This window comes from Acomys minous (assembly GCF_964271855.1).
Source record: "Acomys minous genome assembly, chromosome: 7".
Classification (NCBI taxonomy): domain Eukaryota; kingdom Metazoa; phylum Chordata; class Mammalia; order Rodentia; family Muridae; genus Acomys; species Acomys minous.
The window spans coordinates 50,076,893-50,093,057 of record NC_140488.1 but is presented as its reverse complement, the minus strand read 5'-3'; the positions used below and the strand labels follow the sequence as shown (position 1 = coordinate 50,093,057).

General features: G+C 43.0%; 1 protein-coding gene across 1 annotated transcript in view; it reads right to left on the bottom strand.

Moving 5' to 3' along the window:
- Positions 1-12,273, bottom strand: part of BTK (Bruton tyrosine kinase) — a 45,187-nt gene extending 32,914 nt beyond the window's left edge. The window contains exons 1-3 of the mRNA XM_084788458.1: positions 12,139-12,273; positions 3,089-3,259; positions 2,017-2,115 (exon numbers count right to left, since the gene is read on the bottom strand). Coding sequence (XP_084644584.1) covers positions 2,017-2,115; positions 3,089-3,229 — 240 coding nt within the window. The 5' untranslated portion in view covers positions 3,230-3,259; positions 12,139-12,273. The remainder of the gene's footprint in view (positions 1-2,016; positions 2,116-3,088; positions 3,260-12,138) is intronic.
- Between the last annotated feature and the right edge of the window lie 3,892 nt (positions 12,274-16,165).

Here is a 16,165-nt window from a genome sequence, read left to right as displayed (position 1 = left end):
ACAAAAAATATCAACTCAATAACCAGTATGTGCTATTCCCTGGAAAGAAGCCAGGAAGTCGGGGAGAATAAACAATGAGATATTTAAAAATCTAATCTGGGAGCTGGAGAGGAGGCTCGGCAGCTAAGAGTACTGGCTGCTGTTCTAGAAGACCCTGGTTTAATTTCTAGCACCCGTATGATGGCTAACAGCCATCTATTACTCTAGCTCCAGGGAATCCGATGTCTCTTCTGGCCTCTGCAGGTACCAAGCAAGAATGTAGTGCACAAACACACATACAGATTAAACACCCATACACATATAATAATGATTGTGGTGTTTTAAAAATAGAATCTAGAGCAGAGCATGGTGGCACACGCCTTTAATCCCAGCACTCAGGAGGCAGAGGCAGGCAGATTTCTATGAGTTCAAAGCTAGCCTGGTCTACGAAGTGAGTTCCAGTACAGCCAAGACTACACAGAGAAACCCTGTCTCTAAAAACCAGAAGAAGAAAGAAGAAAGAAGAAAGAAGAGGAGGAGGGGGGGAGGAGGAGGAGGAGGAAGACAAAGAAGAAGAAGAAAAAGAAGAAGAAGAAGAAGAAGAAGAAGAAGAAGAAGAAGAAGAAGAAGAAGAAGAAGAAGAAGAAGAAGAAGAAGAAGTAGTTTCTAATTTCATGCCTGTAACATCAGCTCTTGGAGGACTGAGGAGTGAGCTACATGGTGAGTTCCGGACCATCCTACCTTACAAAATGAGACTCTCTCTCTCTCTCTCTCTCTCTCTCTCTCTCTCTCTCTCTCTCTCTCTCTCTCACACACACACACACACACACACACACACACACACACACACACACACACACACACACCTCTTTTAAAAATCTCTCATGTCTCAACCTTGACATGTAAGCTTACTTACTCAAGTCATAAACTCTGACCCTGGCAGCTGAGGGAAGAAAAGGAGGGAACATCCCTGCCCATTGTGAGCAGTCAGTATCACATTATTTTAAGGTGAGTGTTATGAAGTGTTCCGGGTTAAGTATGTATCTTCCTAAGAAGGAAATATGCTGAAGATTGAAGACTTTTCAGGCTAGAAGGATGGCTCAGTGGTTAGGAGCATATAACTGCTCTCCCAGAGAACCCAAGTTTGGTCCCAAGAAGCCACATCACCTCAAAACTGCCTGAAATTCTAACTGCAAAATCAGATACATCTGGCCTCTCTGGGTATACACACAAATGCACACATGTGCGCGCACACACACACACACACACACACATGCACACACATAAACACACATACACATATTTAAAAATAAAATATTCAAAAAAGGAAAACAAATTGGTTTGGGCAATTTTTTTAACCTCTTCTTCTCTATGTATGTATTTGCAGGAGCATGCCTGTGGAGGTCAGAGGATGGCCTTGGGTGTCAGTCTCCCCTTCCGCCTTTCTTTGACTGGTGGTCACATCTTCAGCTGTTGCATATGCCAGATTAGCTGGGCCTTGAACTTCCAGGAATTCTCCTGTCTCCATCACCCATCTTACCATAGGACTGCTGAGACTGCAGATGCACAGGCACTATTGGGCCTGGCCTTAGGTGAGTTCGGGGATTTTTAAGTCCTCCGACTTGCCTTGGCAAGCACTTTTCCATCTCCCAGCCTGAATGAAAACAATTCTTTTTCTTTCCCTCTTGCAGTCTTGCTTTCTTTCCGATGTGTGTGTGTGTGCGTGCGTGCATATGTGCATGTATATGCATACCTGTGTGTGTGTGTTTGTGTATCTGTGTGTGTCCACATGTGTGACACTGATCTTATGTGGAGATGAGAAACAATTTTCAGGAGCTGGCTCTCTAATTCCACTATGTGAGGTTCAGGGATAGAACTCAAGTCATCAGGCTTAGCAGCAAGAACCCTTACACATTTGGCAATCTCAGTGGAAACAAAACTGCGTTCTACAATGCACTACAACACCACCATTCTACTTGGGGTATTTGAACGTTCCAATTTGTAGCTTCCCCCTCTTTGGCACTGGCCTCATCTTACCGGAATCTGTCTTTCTGGTGGAGGATTTTTTTCAGGAACTACTGTTTCAACACAGGTGATCTTCTCAACATCTATTGAACCTTTCTTACTGCCTCTTCTCTGAAAGAAAGAATGAGGAAGAAAATCGAGAAAGATTAAGAGTGATGAAGCAACCAGACATTTGCATACTGTTATCTAATCATTCTCCATGGTGGAATGGCACATGCAACCTTAACAGAACTTGGTTTTCGTTTGTTTTTTGAGATGGAATTTAACCGTGTAGCCCTGGCTGGCCTGGAACTCACTGTGTATACCGGAGTGCTGAGATTAAAAGTATATGCCACTATGCCTGGCAGAAACTGTTACATTTTGGTTTTTGGTTTTTTTGAGACAGGGGTTCTCTGTGTAGACCAAGCTGGCCTTGAAATCACAGTGACCCACCTGCCTCTGCCTCCTAACTGCTGGGATTAAAGACGTGTGCTAGCACTCCCAGCCAGAACTTGTTACTTTTAAAATAAGAAAGAACCCAACATTCATCTATCCTTTAAATGCCAAATCGAAGGCAGATAACATGGAAAGATAAATGATTATATGCATTTTTGTTGCAAGACATAAAGGAGCAATGTTGAATTCTTGAATTTTATTCTCACAGGTATATAATGAGTTCTTACCAACAACAAGATTCCATGACATCCTGAACAGCTTCTTGGGTTCTGTTTGTTTGGTTGGTTGGTTGGTTTGGTTTGTTTAAGACAGGGTTTCTCTGTGTAGACCTGGCTGTCCTGGACTCTCTTTGTGGACCAGGCTGGCCTTGAACTTAGAGAGATCCACCTGCCTCTGCCTCCCACAGTGCTGGGATTAAAGGTGTGTGCCCTGCCTCTGAACAACTTAACACCCTTGAATTTTTCCCCCTGGCATGACTGTGCCTACTTCTAGGCTAAGTGATATTTTTCCAGTTTGATGTACTTAGGTCTATTTAATTTCTATCCCTCAGCCCCTTTCTACTATGGGAGACCTATCTCACATCTCACAGAAGATCCAAGACTAAGCCTTTGAAATGGTGAAATTCAGACTTCACATTTGAGAAACTTACCCCACGTTCAAAGTCATACTCATAGTAGGAAAGTTTGTGCACAGTCAAGAGAAATAGGCGCTTCTTAAAGTTTAATGGCGACGTTTTCTTCTTCTGTTGGGAGCGCTTCAGGAAGATGCTCTCCAGTATCACTGCAGCCATAGCTCCCCCTCTCCGAAACTTGCTTGTGTGCTGTGGATAATGAAGAGGCTTAGGATTCTAGCACAGTCATCTTTAGCCTATCTGCTTCCCCCTCAGCCCTGCTACCTGTTTTAAATTAAACGCCACATGCCACACCAGCAAGGAGCCTTATTTCTGCCTGACCTCCTTCTTCTGCCATCCCCAACTTGGTCAGCTTTCAGGTCCAGTGAATGTACACTATTCAAGGAGGGAGTTGATTCTAGATGGCAAGTTGACAAAACCTGGCTTCTTTGGTAAAAGAATGGAATACTTTCGATGTCCAACAGCATGCACCTGGGTGTGCTGTAATGTCTAGAGATCACTTTACACTATTTGCCTCTTTATGACACATGACAAAGTTTTCTGCGAAGCTGTTGACCCTGACATTTTCAGAAGGGACTATTTAAGTAGGAGAACTCACTAAGGCAGATACTGAACTTTCAGTTCCCAATATTTTAAGCAAGGAATGCAATTGTTCAAAAGTTGACCCACTTCCCAGCACTCAGGGAAGAAGAGGCAGGCGGATCTCTGTGAGTTCAAGGCTAGCCCCGTCTACAGATAGAGTCCAGGACGGGCAAGGCTACACAGAGAAACCCTGTCTCAAAAAACCCAAAAGCCAAAAACAAAAGCAAACAAACAAACAAACAAACAAAAAGGTTGACCCACTCAGGTCTATAGCCAAAAAGACAACGAGGTTTCACCTGTACTTACTACAAAGACACAATAACTGCCACCCAACTGATTTAGCTCATGCCCTGCTAACTAGGTTACAAAGGAGAGAAGCTTTGTTTTCCAGTTGAGAACATGTTTACAGCAGTAGTTTAGCACTTTGGCCCTTCCTCTCCTATCCTTAGATGGTTTCTTTTAGATGACTCTAGATAGAAGTGATAGAAATATAGAGCCGTGGTTAAGAGCACTTGTTGCTCTTGCAGACAAGCAGGGTTCCAGCACCCATACGATGGCTCACAGCCATTTGCAACTCCAGTTCCAGGAGATTTGGTGCCATCTTCTGAATCCCTTGGGCACCAGGCATGCAAGTGGTCCATATATGTTAATACAGGCAAAACTCCTAACCATACAATAAAATCAAATCTATTTTTTAAAGTGATGTCACTATGTTGCCATTAAGGATGCCAGCTGTGCTCATTTAGGAAGAACAATATGCTTAGAATACTCCAGAAAATTCCACAAAGCCATCAAAGGCTTTTCTGTGATGCTGAGGATTGAACTCCCTGTGTAGCTCATGCTGACCTTCAACTCATTTGGTAGCTGAGGCAGGCCTGGAAATCATGCCAATTCGGCTACCTCAGCATCTACAATGATATCTAGATTATAGGCCTGGAGCACCAGGCCCAGCTCACCAATGGCTTCTTCAGACAGAGACAGACACCCACGCATACACACACACACACACACACACACACACACACACACACACACAAACACACACACACTTTACTCAATCCATGTAAAGTTTATGTGCAATTTTACCAATACTAAACTTTCATTAGAAATATAAATGAAGCCAGGTGTCGTGGTGCAGCCCTTTAATCCCAGCACTCGGGAAGCAGAGGTAGGCAGATCACTGTGAGTTCGAGGCCATCCTGGTCTACAAAGCGAGTCCAGGACACCCAAGGCTACACAAAGAAACTCTGTCTCAAAAGAGAAAAAACAAATATAAATGAAAAGATGATAGTCATAAAAATGGACCACAGAGTAACAAAAATTGTCAAATCTCCTTGGAGTTTTGTTTAGAATCAGGGGCTTTTTTTTCCTACAAGGAGTGTGGAATTTTATTTTCATGAAATTCCTTTTGCTATTGGTGGTACTATGGAAGCCATATAAGTAAAGTCAGCACTTTACTTTTTTCTCTGAAAAGCTGATTTTTTTTCAGCAGGAAGATCAAGGGAAGCTTTAGTGTTGGTTCGCTTTTTTTGTTTGTTTGTTTTATCAAAGCCTGGTGCTATCCACAATTCTTTTGCTCTTTCCTGTGGTATAGACACTTCTTTCATCATGCTGAGAAGGCAAAAATGGAGTCAAAGCCTGTCAGAATGAGCATTGCCTTCTGTCGGCTGCACAGCCGCTGCTGCTGCTGTCTCCTGGCAGTGGATTGGGGCAATGCTTTGTTAGTGATCATTAGAGAAACACGATGCAGAAGGTGCAAACCTTTCCCTGCACCTGGCTACGTAAACCTCCTTTCCCGCCCTCTGCGTAAGATGGACTCTCACCAGAGTGACAAGCTGATGAGATTACAAGCAATCCGTCCTAGGGTCAGTTTCAGCTCAAACTCCCAAGTTCCTCTTCAGAGCACAGTTCTCCATTTACTCACAAACAGTGGCAATGGAGTGACCATATGCTAGGCTTATTAACTGCTAAGTCAGGCAGACCTTTGTAATAATATCACCTTTGCTTCGTGGTGAATTACAATCGGGTACCTCTTCAGAGACAAAGACCTAAATTACAGAAGGCAAAAGAAAACCTCAAGGGAATTGCGGAGCATAAGCAATAAAGAGGATGAGAAGCATCCCAGCAAACCATGCCCATTAGTGTGTGTGTGTGTGTGTGTGTGTGTGTGTGTGTGTGTGTGTGTGTGTGTGTGTTAGCGAGTAAAGCACTCATGAGGCCCTTTGCCTTCAGTTATGCTGTGAGATCTTCATGGACACACGCCCTGCTTAGACCCAGCATTGATTTCAGTCCTGCCCTCTGTTCGTATGTCCTATAAGAAGTGCTGCTCTCGCCTCATCTATCCATCCATCCTTCCTTCCTTCCTTCCTTCCTTCCTTCCTTCCTTCCTTCCTTGAACAAATCCAGTGTATACAAGAGGAAGCCTTCTGTCTCTCTCAAATGCTTATGTTAATGTAAGGTTTAGTGCTGGTCTAACTTCGAGGAATTAATTAACTGGCACCCCTCTGAGTAAGGAGTGAAATGGCCTCTACCCCTAGACCATTGAGCTGCACGGCTACTGGAATTTCCATGGTTCGTTATCCCTTTGACTGTTTCTCTCCTGTTCCCTAGAATGCAATTCAGACTCACATGACCTAAAAATATGGTGGTTCATTTTTAGGTGCCTCTGGTCAAGTAGCCATTACCATAAAAGAAGAAACATCTATCTCTGTGTCTTCTGGAAGGCAGATACAGTGCAGCGGATGGCTATGTGTTAGCATGTAGAGCCTTTTAGCTATTGATTGGGGGGAAGCTCTAATTTTGTCTCTAACAATTTCATTGGCTGATGGAGGCAATCCGAGTGCTGACTTTGCCCAGGTTAATCAAGGGGCGGGAGACAGGGTGGAAATGAAAGTAACAGAAATGTCACACATACTGAGAGAAGTTCATAGGGATGGTGGGAAAGAGGAGGGAGAGAAATAATAGGAAATCTGAGTTGTTTGAGTGACATATAGCTTCAGTGTTATAACATTACTAAAATCCAAATTCAAGGAATACACAAAGGCACTTTTTGCAGCCTCTCAGCTCTATATGCAGCAGTAGAATTCACAAACAGGAAGCCTATTAGCAAGAGTTCGGCCATCATACACATTGCACTATGCTGAGGAATTAATACAAATAGCACTTGAAGAGTCAATAAATGAAAGCATTACTGGCAATTATCTTTGCCTGTGAGAAGATAAAACACTACTAGAGAGAACACTTGAGCAATATTCAGTAATCAATACACAGCTTGCCTATGATTGCATAGAGTTAATGAGACAGATGTGAGTCAATAGTACTCCAAAAAAAAAAAAAAAAAAAAACCCCTTAACCAGAATATCAAAGAAATATTGTTTTCTCCTTATTTCACCTTTAAAGTTCTCAGTAATTGGCCACCAAGTATCTGGACATTTTGATTCTTTCTGTAGGGATATGGAAGAGAACTTCTGTTCCACTGTCATCTACTTGTCAGGCACTTTATAGTTTTATTATTTATACTTGTGGTGCTGGGAAGGGAACTCAGGACCTTGTACATGCTAGGCTAGAGCTCTACCACTGAGACACACAGCCCATTTTCTAAATAACATCTTACATGTGTTATTTCATCTATTCTTCACAACAAACATTATGAAACTAAAATATGTAGACTGTATGACCTGTCCATCTTTATCCACCTATAGTTCCTGCTGTATAGTTCCTGCGGTTTCCATAGCATGCCATTGTTTCCCAGATTGATTTAGGTTGATTTTCTCCCCCTACTCCCAAGATTCCATGTAACCCAGGTTGTTGTCAAACTTTCTATGTAGTCAAGGATGACATCAGCCTTCTGATCTTCTCCTGCCTCCATCCCCTGAATGTGGGATTATAGGCCTGCATCACCATACCCAGTTTATGTGGCGATATCACACCCAGTGGCCTTCCCCCCCCTCCCCCGCCCCTCTCTCTCTCAGTTTTTTCAAGACAAGGTTTCTCTGTGTGTAGCCTTGGCTGTCCTGGAACTCACTTTGTAGCCCAGGCTAACCTCTAGCCTCGAACTCACAGAGATCTGCCTGCCTCTGCCTCCCAAGTACTGGGATCAAAGGCCGGTGCCACCACTGCCTGTCTTTTTCTTCTCTTCTCTTCTCTTCTCTTCTCTTCTCTTCTCTTCTCTTTTCTCTTTTCTTCTTCTTCCTTCTCTCTCTCTCTCTCTCTCTCTCTCTCTCTCTCTCTCTCTCTCTCAGACAGGGTCTCACTGTGTAGTGCGGGCTATCCTTAAAACTCACAGGATTCCCCCTGACTCTACCTCCCAAGTGCTGGAATGCATGTACGCATATCTGGCTTAGTTTTCAATTGAGTTTTTGTTTCCCTTTGGTTAAACATTTATTTTTCCCTGTCATGTCAAAATAACACAAATCCATTGTAGAAAATGTTTCACACATTTAGAGATATGTTTTTTAAAAAATCAGCTGAGTGTGATGGTGCGTGCCTGTAATCCCAGCATTCGGGGAGGCAGAGGCAGGCGGATCTCTGTGACTTCAAAGACAGCTTGGTCTACAAAGTGGGTCCAGGACAGCCAAAGCTACACAGAGAAACCCTGTCTCAAAAGCAAAACAAGCAAGCAAACAAACAAACAAAAAGCCAGGCAGGGTGGCCTTAATTCCAGCTCTCAGGAGGCAGAGGCAGGCAGATATTTGTGGACCTCTAGGCCAGCCTGGTCTACAAAGTGAGTCCAGGACAGGCAGGGCTACACAGAGAAATCCTGTCTCATACCTCCCCCAAAACCCATCCCCCCCAAAAAAGAGAGAAAAAAGAACCCCCTCAAATCAATTAGAGACCTTATATATAGATTATTAGTATTTTGGCATCTTTTTTATTTTTTCGGTACACTTTTCTTATTATACTTTGAATCATATTGTCCATATCATGTGTAGTTTGCTTGTGTTTAAAATTCCTATATCCATTCATCCATCCCTGCAACATACCTTTTGCCAAAAAAGACGTTCTAAGAGTCTTGTTTATCATTATTCCTAGCCAAGGCATGTGATATATGTACTCAGAAGGCTGAGAAAGGAGGATCACATAGTGAGTTTAAGGCCAGCCTTAAACTACTCACTGAAACCCTGTCTCAAAATCTAAATAGCAAGAGCATCCACAACAACAGTCACGGTGAGGAGGAAGAGGAGGAGGAATTGGAGCGATGGCTCAGCAGTTAAGAAGGGTGCTTGCTGCTATTCCAGAGGATCCAAGTTTAGTTCCCAGCATCCATCTCAAGACACTTGCAGCAGCCTATAACTCTAGTACAAGGGAATCTGAGGTGTCAGCACAAAATTGTGCATATATACACACTACACAAACAAACAGAGAGATAACACACAGACACAAACTCACACACAAACACGAGAGAGAGAGAGAGAGAGAGAGAGAGAGAGAGAGAGAGAGAGAGAGAGAGAGAGAGGGAGGGAGGTTTCACATACATACCTCAAATACAGACACACACACCATATACACACTGACATACAAACTCAGATACTTATTCATGGACATCATGCACACATACAGACATACACACACAGAGACAGACAGACAGACACATACACACACACACACACACATACTCCATGTACCATGCACACATAGACATACACACAGATACAAACAGACACACACATACCACCCACAATGCATAAAGAAATGTGAAGAATTGTGTGGGCATTTTGCGTTTCGATACATATTGCTAAAATACTCTCCAGAAATAGTGTACTAGTTTCTGCTCCTCTACATCTTCATTTTCACTTCACTTAGAGTCATTTTTCCCCTCTGGTTTTATTCTACACTTTTTCATAAAGGCACTTTATTTTAACCCCACTTGTCTAAAGGTCAATTCCTCATAACGCTCTAAAATTTCTTTAGAAGTGTGAGGCTTTATTTTTATTTTGGTGAGGGTTGGTAGTGAGAAAAGCTGAGGTTCAAATAACCGGTATAACCCAAAGTTTGGGCATGTTGTGGCTTATTTGAAGAGGGCTTTCAAAGAGTAGGGAGTGGCGAGAAATGCCTGTTATTATTAAACATTCCGGGTTTATAACGTTCTCAGATCATGGTCAGTTACTGCATATGAACCTCCATAACAAACTGAAAGTTACACGTGGCCCAATGTTGCAGGCTCCTCAGACGCGTGTTCCCCTCCCCCTCCCCGATGGCTTCATGCGTAACCAAGCAGGTTTGGAGTACAAAAAGTCTAAGTCTCCTCGATAACAACAACTACTTCCTCCTCCCCCTCCTCCTTCACCCCTCTCCACCCACTCCTCCTCCTTCTTGAAACAAGGTCTTGCTCCGTAGTTCAAGTTGGTCTGAAACTCTGGGCGACTGTCCTGCCTCAGCCTCCTGATGCTGGGATTACAAGTATGTGCCACCACATGCAGCTCTTCTTTAACTGTTGCTTGTGCTTGCTCTATTACGCTCCAAATTCTAGCCATCCCTTATGTTCAGGGGTTAGCAGTGAGGCCTCAGCATTGCTGAGGGGAAAGTAGAGACACCAATACAGATGACTTTGGGTTTCAGAAGGCATGCCTTCCCCCCTTACATCTAAGTGACTTCCTGCCATGGCTCCAGATCGCTGAGAAGAAACTCCATAGGGAATTTATTCAGATGGAAACAACAAATCATAGTGACTATTTAAATTGCACCAAAACCCTACAAGTAAATGGACTGTTACACTAGTTCTCCCCCAAAAGTCCTTTGCAAAGACTCTAAACAGAGTATCAACACTCACATAAGTAACAGGAATCTGTTTTGTTGTTGTTGTTGTTGTTGGTTTTGTTGGTTTGGTTTTTTTTTTTTCCACAATCAAATAGATTAAAAGGCCTGAATAAAAAAGAAGGCAGGCCCAGTGTGGCAATGTCCCCATGTAATCCCAGCATGCAGGTGAGTAAGGTAGAGGGATCACAAGTATGAGAAAAGTCTGGGCTATATAGCCTTTGGCTAGGTAGGCAAGACCTTATTTCTAAATAAAAAGATAAATAAATAAATAAATAAATAAATAAACAAACAAACAAACTAGAACAGAATGGATAAGGCAAGCCTTAAAGGATACTGTGTAGATGTAATACTTTACTTAGGTTTCTATGCGAATTTGCATTTTGTGGTTTATTTCAAATAATGGAGAAAGACAATATAGTACACTTGCTTCAGAAGTGTGGCACACAAAATGAGGGAAGGAGCAGAACTAAACGTATAGCCAACAGCGAAAAAGACAACCTCTGAGCTGCGCGGGGGTGTCCCCCACCCCCATGCCGCATTCCCTGTCCCCACATCCCCCACCCTACCCTCAGCCTCAGGACGGCTGCTGCTCCGCCTCTGGAAATGCATGGCATGGGATCACCCTTCCAGCCTCGAGAGCCAGATACAATTCCATTTGGAGGCCTGGTGGCTCCTTCCAGAAGAGCAGCTGGACCTGAGCAAAAAGTCTAAATTTCACACTATTTGCCCTTAGGCCAACCGTATAGGGCAATGGCAGGGCTCGAGTGGAACAAAACATGAAGTCCTGGCAATAACCTTCCAGAGCAAAGTAAAGAGCAGGTGGGGAGAGGGTAAGAAAAAAAGAGCCTGAGGAGAAAGTGGCAAGACAAATTTGACCAATTCAAAGGCTATTAAGTGCTGATTCTGGATCTGAGGATGCTGACCAGGAAAGACAGAGCAAGGGGAGGGAGGGGAAAGGAAATGAGAGGAGAAATAACAAAGCCAAGAAAAAAGAAAAAGGGAGCCATGCACATGGTAGGCAATGGTAAGAGGGAAAAACCTTCCCGAGACCTCAGGCGTTGGCCACACTGTCTTGGCTGAGGTGGAGGCTGCTTTCCGCTGGCTCTGTCTCTTACCCACTATTACCACGAGGCTGCTACAGTCTCTACACAATCCCTTCCCATAAGCCAGCTCTCATCCTGGGAATATTCAGCCTGTTGCAGGCCAAGACCAGTTGCTTCCAGTGGTCTCCTGTTCCCTCTGTAGCCCAGACCTTTCCTCAGTGAACACCGCCTTTTAAGACACATGAGCTATTTTAGTTTTTGGATTAAGAGGCCCCTTAGAAATCCTTCTTCTAAGGGTCTCAGTGACACAAGCATACATTTTGTGTCTTCCAACAGTATTTGGGGAAAATGGCTTGTTTGTGCTGTACTGCTGCCGCAGTGTTTCTTTCCCACCGAGAGCTACAAAGCTCCCTTTCTGAGGTTTGCTACCTTCAGATGGTCACCTCAGACCACTCTTTCCTGTTCCTATAGCCACCCCACCCCACTCACCATAATCAGAAGACCTTTATATTCCTCTCCATCATTGGAAGGGAATGCCAGGACTTTCTGATAGCGGCACTCCCACTCTCCACCAGCCTCCTCCACCAGCAGATATTTGGAAGCAGCCATGTTTCCTGTCTGGCCTTTAAGGGTTCCAAGAGAAGGAGCTATGGCTGCTGCCCAGCCTCTGCTTCACCCGAGACCCACCTCAGTTAGGACTTAATGCAGGCCACTTCCCAGATGTAATGAGATGCCAGGACTTGGAAGGTGAGACTGGATCTCTGAAGACACTGGCCCTGGAGACATATTCTTACAGTCCAGAGAGGAAGGACAGTCTGAGCAAACCCCACCCTTTCACAGCCACTCAGTTCCCTTTTTTTGTTTCCTGACTTAAACCAATGCCTTTTTTTTTCTTCTTCTTAGCAATATGGTATCTGGTTCCGTGCTGCTGTCCCTATTCCACTCCCCCCCCCAACTCTCTCCACCCCTCATTTGCCTGGGACCTCTTACACTAATAGAGTCTATTCTTACCATTAGAATCGCTCTTACCATTATTGGGGTGGCTGAGTGGCCCTAAGATGATGGGGCTGTCATGAACAAACAGGTCATCAGACTGCCCTTCATGGGGGTAAAGGAATGACATACCTAAAAGACTGTGGGGGATGATCAGCACGAGAAGAAGAGAGATGCCCAAGCTGGCAAGACACAGAGCAAAGTGGGTGTCTTTGTGGTCTCCTGTTCCCTCAGGAGGGAGACCCAGAATCACACAGTTCAACTTGAAAGATGAAGAAGACTCACTCAGAGACCCTGAAATACACAGCCTGCCAGAGGTAGAGACAAGACTTCCCCTGCTGAGTCATTTTCTAAGAAAGCATTTTTTTTTCTACAGATAAATATGCCTGAATGTAAGCCCACACAAAGACTTGTGCCCTTCCCCATTTTGTCTGTCTCTCTCTCTCTCTCATTCTCTCTCTCTCTCTCTCTCTCTCTCTCTCTCTCTCTCTCTCTCTCTGTGTGTGTGTGTGTGTGTGTGTGTGTGTGTTCTTTTATGGATATTCTTTCTTCAAGATTCAGCCTTATGAGCTGAGCCTGATGGAACACTCACAATCCCATCTACCTGGGTGATGGGGGCAGGATGATCACACGTTCTTCTATGGACAACATAGAAGATTCTGTCTTTTTTTTTCTCAAAGATAAACAAGTTACAATGTTTTCTTTGATCCTTTTATGCAGTAAACAAGACTAGCTGTGTTCTTTGAAGTCTCAATGTCCCATCAGCAGGTCCCTAGTTTATGTCCCAGCTTCCATCTTCTCCCCAAGGATTCTCTAAAGAAATGTAGACAATATCTGCCACATGATGGTGACAGAGCCCCTGGTGACTGATTTCCTTGTCCATCTTCTCTCACAGGGCAGTTTCATATTGCCTTACAGAGATATTATACCCTAATACAGAAACATATCACTGATGTCAAAAATTGGTCAGAATTTTGAAAGCAGCAGGACTTTTAAAAATATTTCTTTATTTTTAACATATACATTTATATTGTTACACATAAATAAGATAAACTATATACAACAGGAAGAACTACAAAACAATCAGGAATTATATAAAAGTTACATTCATAATGATTTGGCTATTTGTATTTGGCAAAATTGAAGTAAACATCTTTCCTATCTTGGTGTGTCTAAAATTCTGAATGAAAATCAGTATCTATCATATCTCATCTCTATCAACTTAAAGCATCTATCTTGATCTATAAACATCTTAACCCCTCACCAAATAAGCTTAATTGTAAGACTAAACTATCTTCAACCCCATCAGGGACTTGAGAAGGAGTAAAATTAATTACCTAAGTAGACAGGAAGTGCAGGTTAGCATCTTCCAAGTGAAAAAATGACAAAGACAGTTTACTGCCTGAATGGTTACCCAAAACTCTCTATAACATTGAAGCATCTTCTTCAGCCTTCTGGCCCAATATATCCGACAGACATATTTGTGAGGCAGGAACTATTGAGGACTTGCCTACCCTGTCTTGTCAGAGTTTGGCTGTCAAGTCTGCCTGCATCCAAGCTAGCAGCAGGACTTTTTAAAAGCACTTGTAGAATGGCAGATTGGTAAACCCTTATGTTGATATAGATGGATGAACACCAAGAGTTGTGTGGCTCTCCCCACTTTATTGACGAATTATGTCCTTTCCTTAGTCATGCGCAGTAGTTGTTCCAGTCACCAATGGAGTGACCACAGACATTCATTATCTTCTCCCCTTTTCTTCAATCAGATGCTCCATCATTTCTAAAGGTCCATTGAGCTGGGAATTAGGAGATAATATGAGCCCTGTGGGACATTAGACAGGGAGGCAAAGGGGAAAGGCAGAATAAAGCTAGGAACTTCTTCACCCCTTGCCCACAGCCACTCACTGAGCACACCCATTCATACCATCAGACCTATCCCCAAATATTTCAAACAAATAAGTTAGTGTAAACTCAAATTATTGCTGGTGGACGGACCCTGGAAATGGGTCAGCAGGAAAAAACGCTTGCTGTCAAGCCTGATGACTTGTGTTCAATACCCATGAAAGGAGAGAAGTAACTCCCATTGGTGTTTCTTCTGACCTCCACACTCATGTTGTGGGATGCACACATGCATACACTTAAATACAGTGTAATATAGGGTTCTGTTCTTGGTGCTGTGCGTAGTAAACAGTTTTGAGGAAGATGAGAAAGTAGCCCTGTTAATGTGTGAATAGTGAATGGTTGTGTCCTCTAGATCATAAAATCAGGGCAATTAATATTCAAAACAGCCTTCATCATTTGGCTTAAGAAGTCAAACAGCACTGGAGAGATGGCTCAGAGGTTAAGAGCACTGACTGCTCTTCCAGAGATCCCAAGTTCAATTCCCAGCAACCACATAGTCGCTCACAACTACCTATAAAGTGATTTGCTGCTCTCTTCTGGCCTGTAGGCATACATTCAGGCAGAGCACTGTATACATAATAAAAATAAACAAATCATTTTTTAAAATGTCAAACTCAGCAATGTATTTTCAGGGTGAAGAGTGATGTTTCACAATTGGGCTTCAACTTTGAAGTTCAAATATCTCCAGGAGGAAGTAGGGTGGGTGGCTATAAAAAACAAACAAAACAAAAACAAAAAGAAAAAGAAAAGAAATGACAAGTCAGAAACATACATGGCTGAGGGAAAAGTCAATATGACATTGGGCTTTTTCCTAGAGGTAAAAATTCTGGGGGAAAGTGAATGTCTTATACACTGTGCAAAGCCAAACTATACCCTGAGTCCTGTCTTAAGTTATGAGTGTTTCATTTTAGGGGAAATTACTGAGCACAGACATGTAGAAAACAGAAAAATATTGCTAAACAAATTTTAAACTATAAAATGAATAACTTCTGGGGATCTAAAATGCAACATGGAGACTGTGTTAATATTCTATTACTTACTTGAAATTGGATAAGAGAGAAGACTTAAGTGCCTTTACCCCTACACACACACACACACACACACACACACACACACACACACCACAACCATGGATGGTGGTGATATGTTGTTAATTTGACTGTGGCAATTATTACACAAGATGAATATATATCATATTATATACCTTAAACCTGCAATTTTATCAATTAAACATTATAAAATAAAAACTATCTCCCAAACTACATCACATGGGAAATGATAAGAAGAATCAAATTTGACTAGATGAAGGGGACTAATTATCTTCATATCTCCAGATTACTTACATGTAAAACAAAAATAAACACTTTAGAAACCCCCTAAAGAGTCAGGCGTGGTAGCAAATCCCAGCACTAGGGAGGCAAAGGCAGGGGGATCACTGTGAGTTCGAGGCCAGCCTGGTCTACAAAGCGAGTCTAGGACAGCCAAGGCTACACAGAGAAACCCTGTCTCGAAAAACAAGCAAAAAAAGAAAAAAAGAAAAAAGAAAAAAGAAAGAAAGAAAGAAAGAAAGAAAGAAAGAAAAAACCCTCCCAAGCTGGGCATGGTGGCACACGCCTGTGATCCCAGCACTCAGGGAGGCAGAGGCAAGCGGATCTCTGAGTTCGAGGCCAGCCATGTCTACAAAGTGAGTCCAAGACAGCCAGGACTATAAGAGAAACCGGCTCTCAAAACAAAACAAAACAAGCAAAACAAAACAAACTAAAACCTCCCTAATGGCCAGTGAGACTTTTTTTTGGGAAGATTTATTTATGTGAGGGCT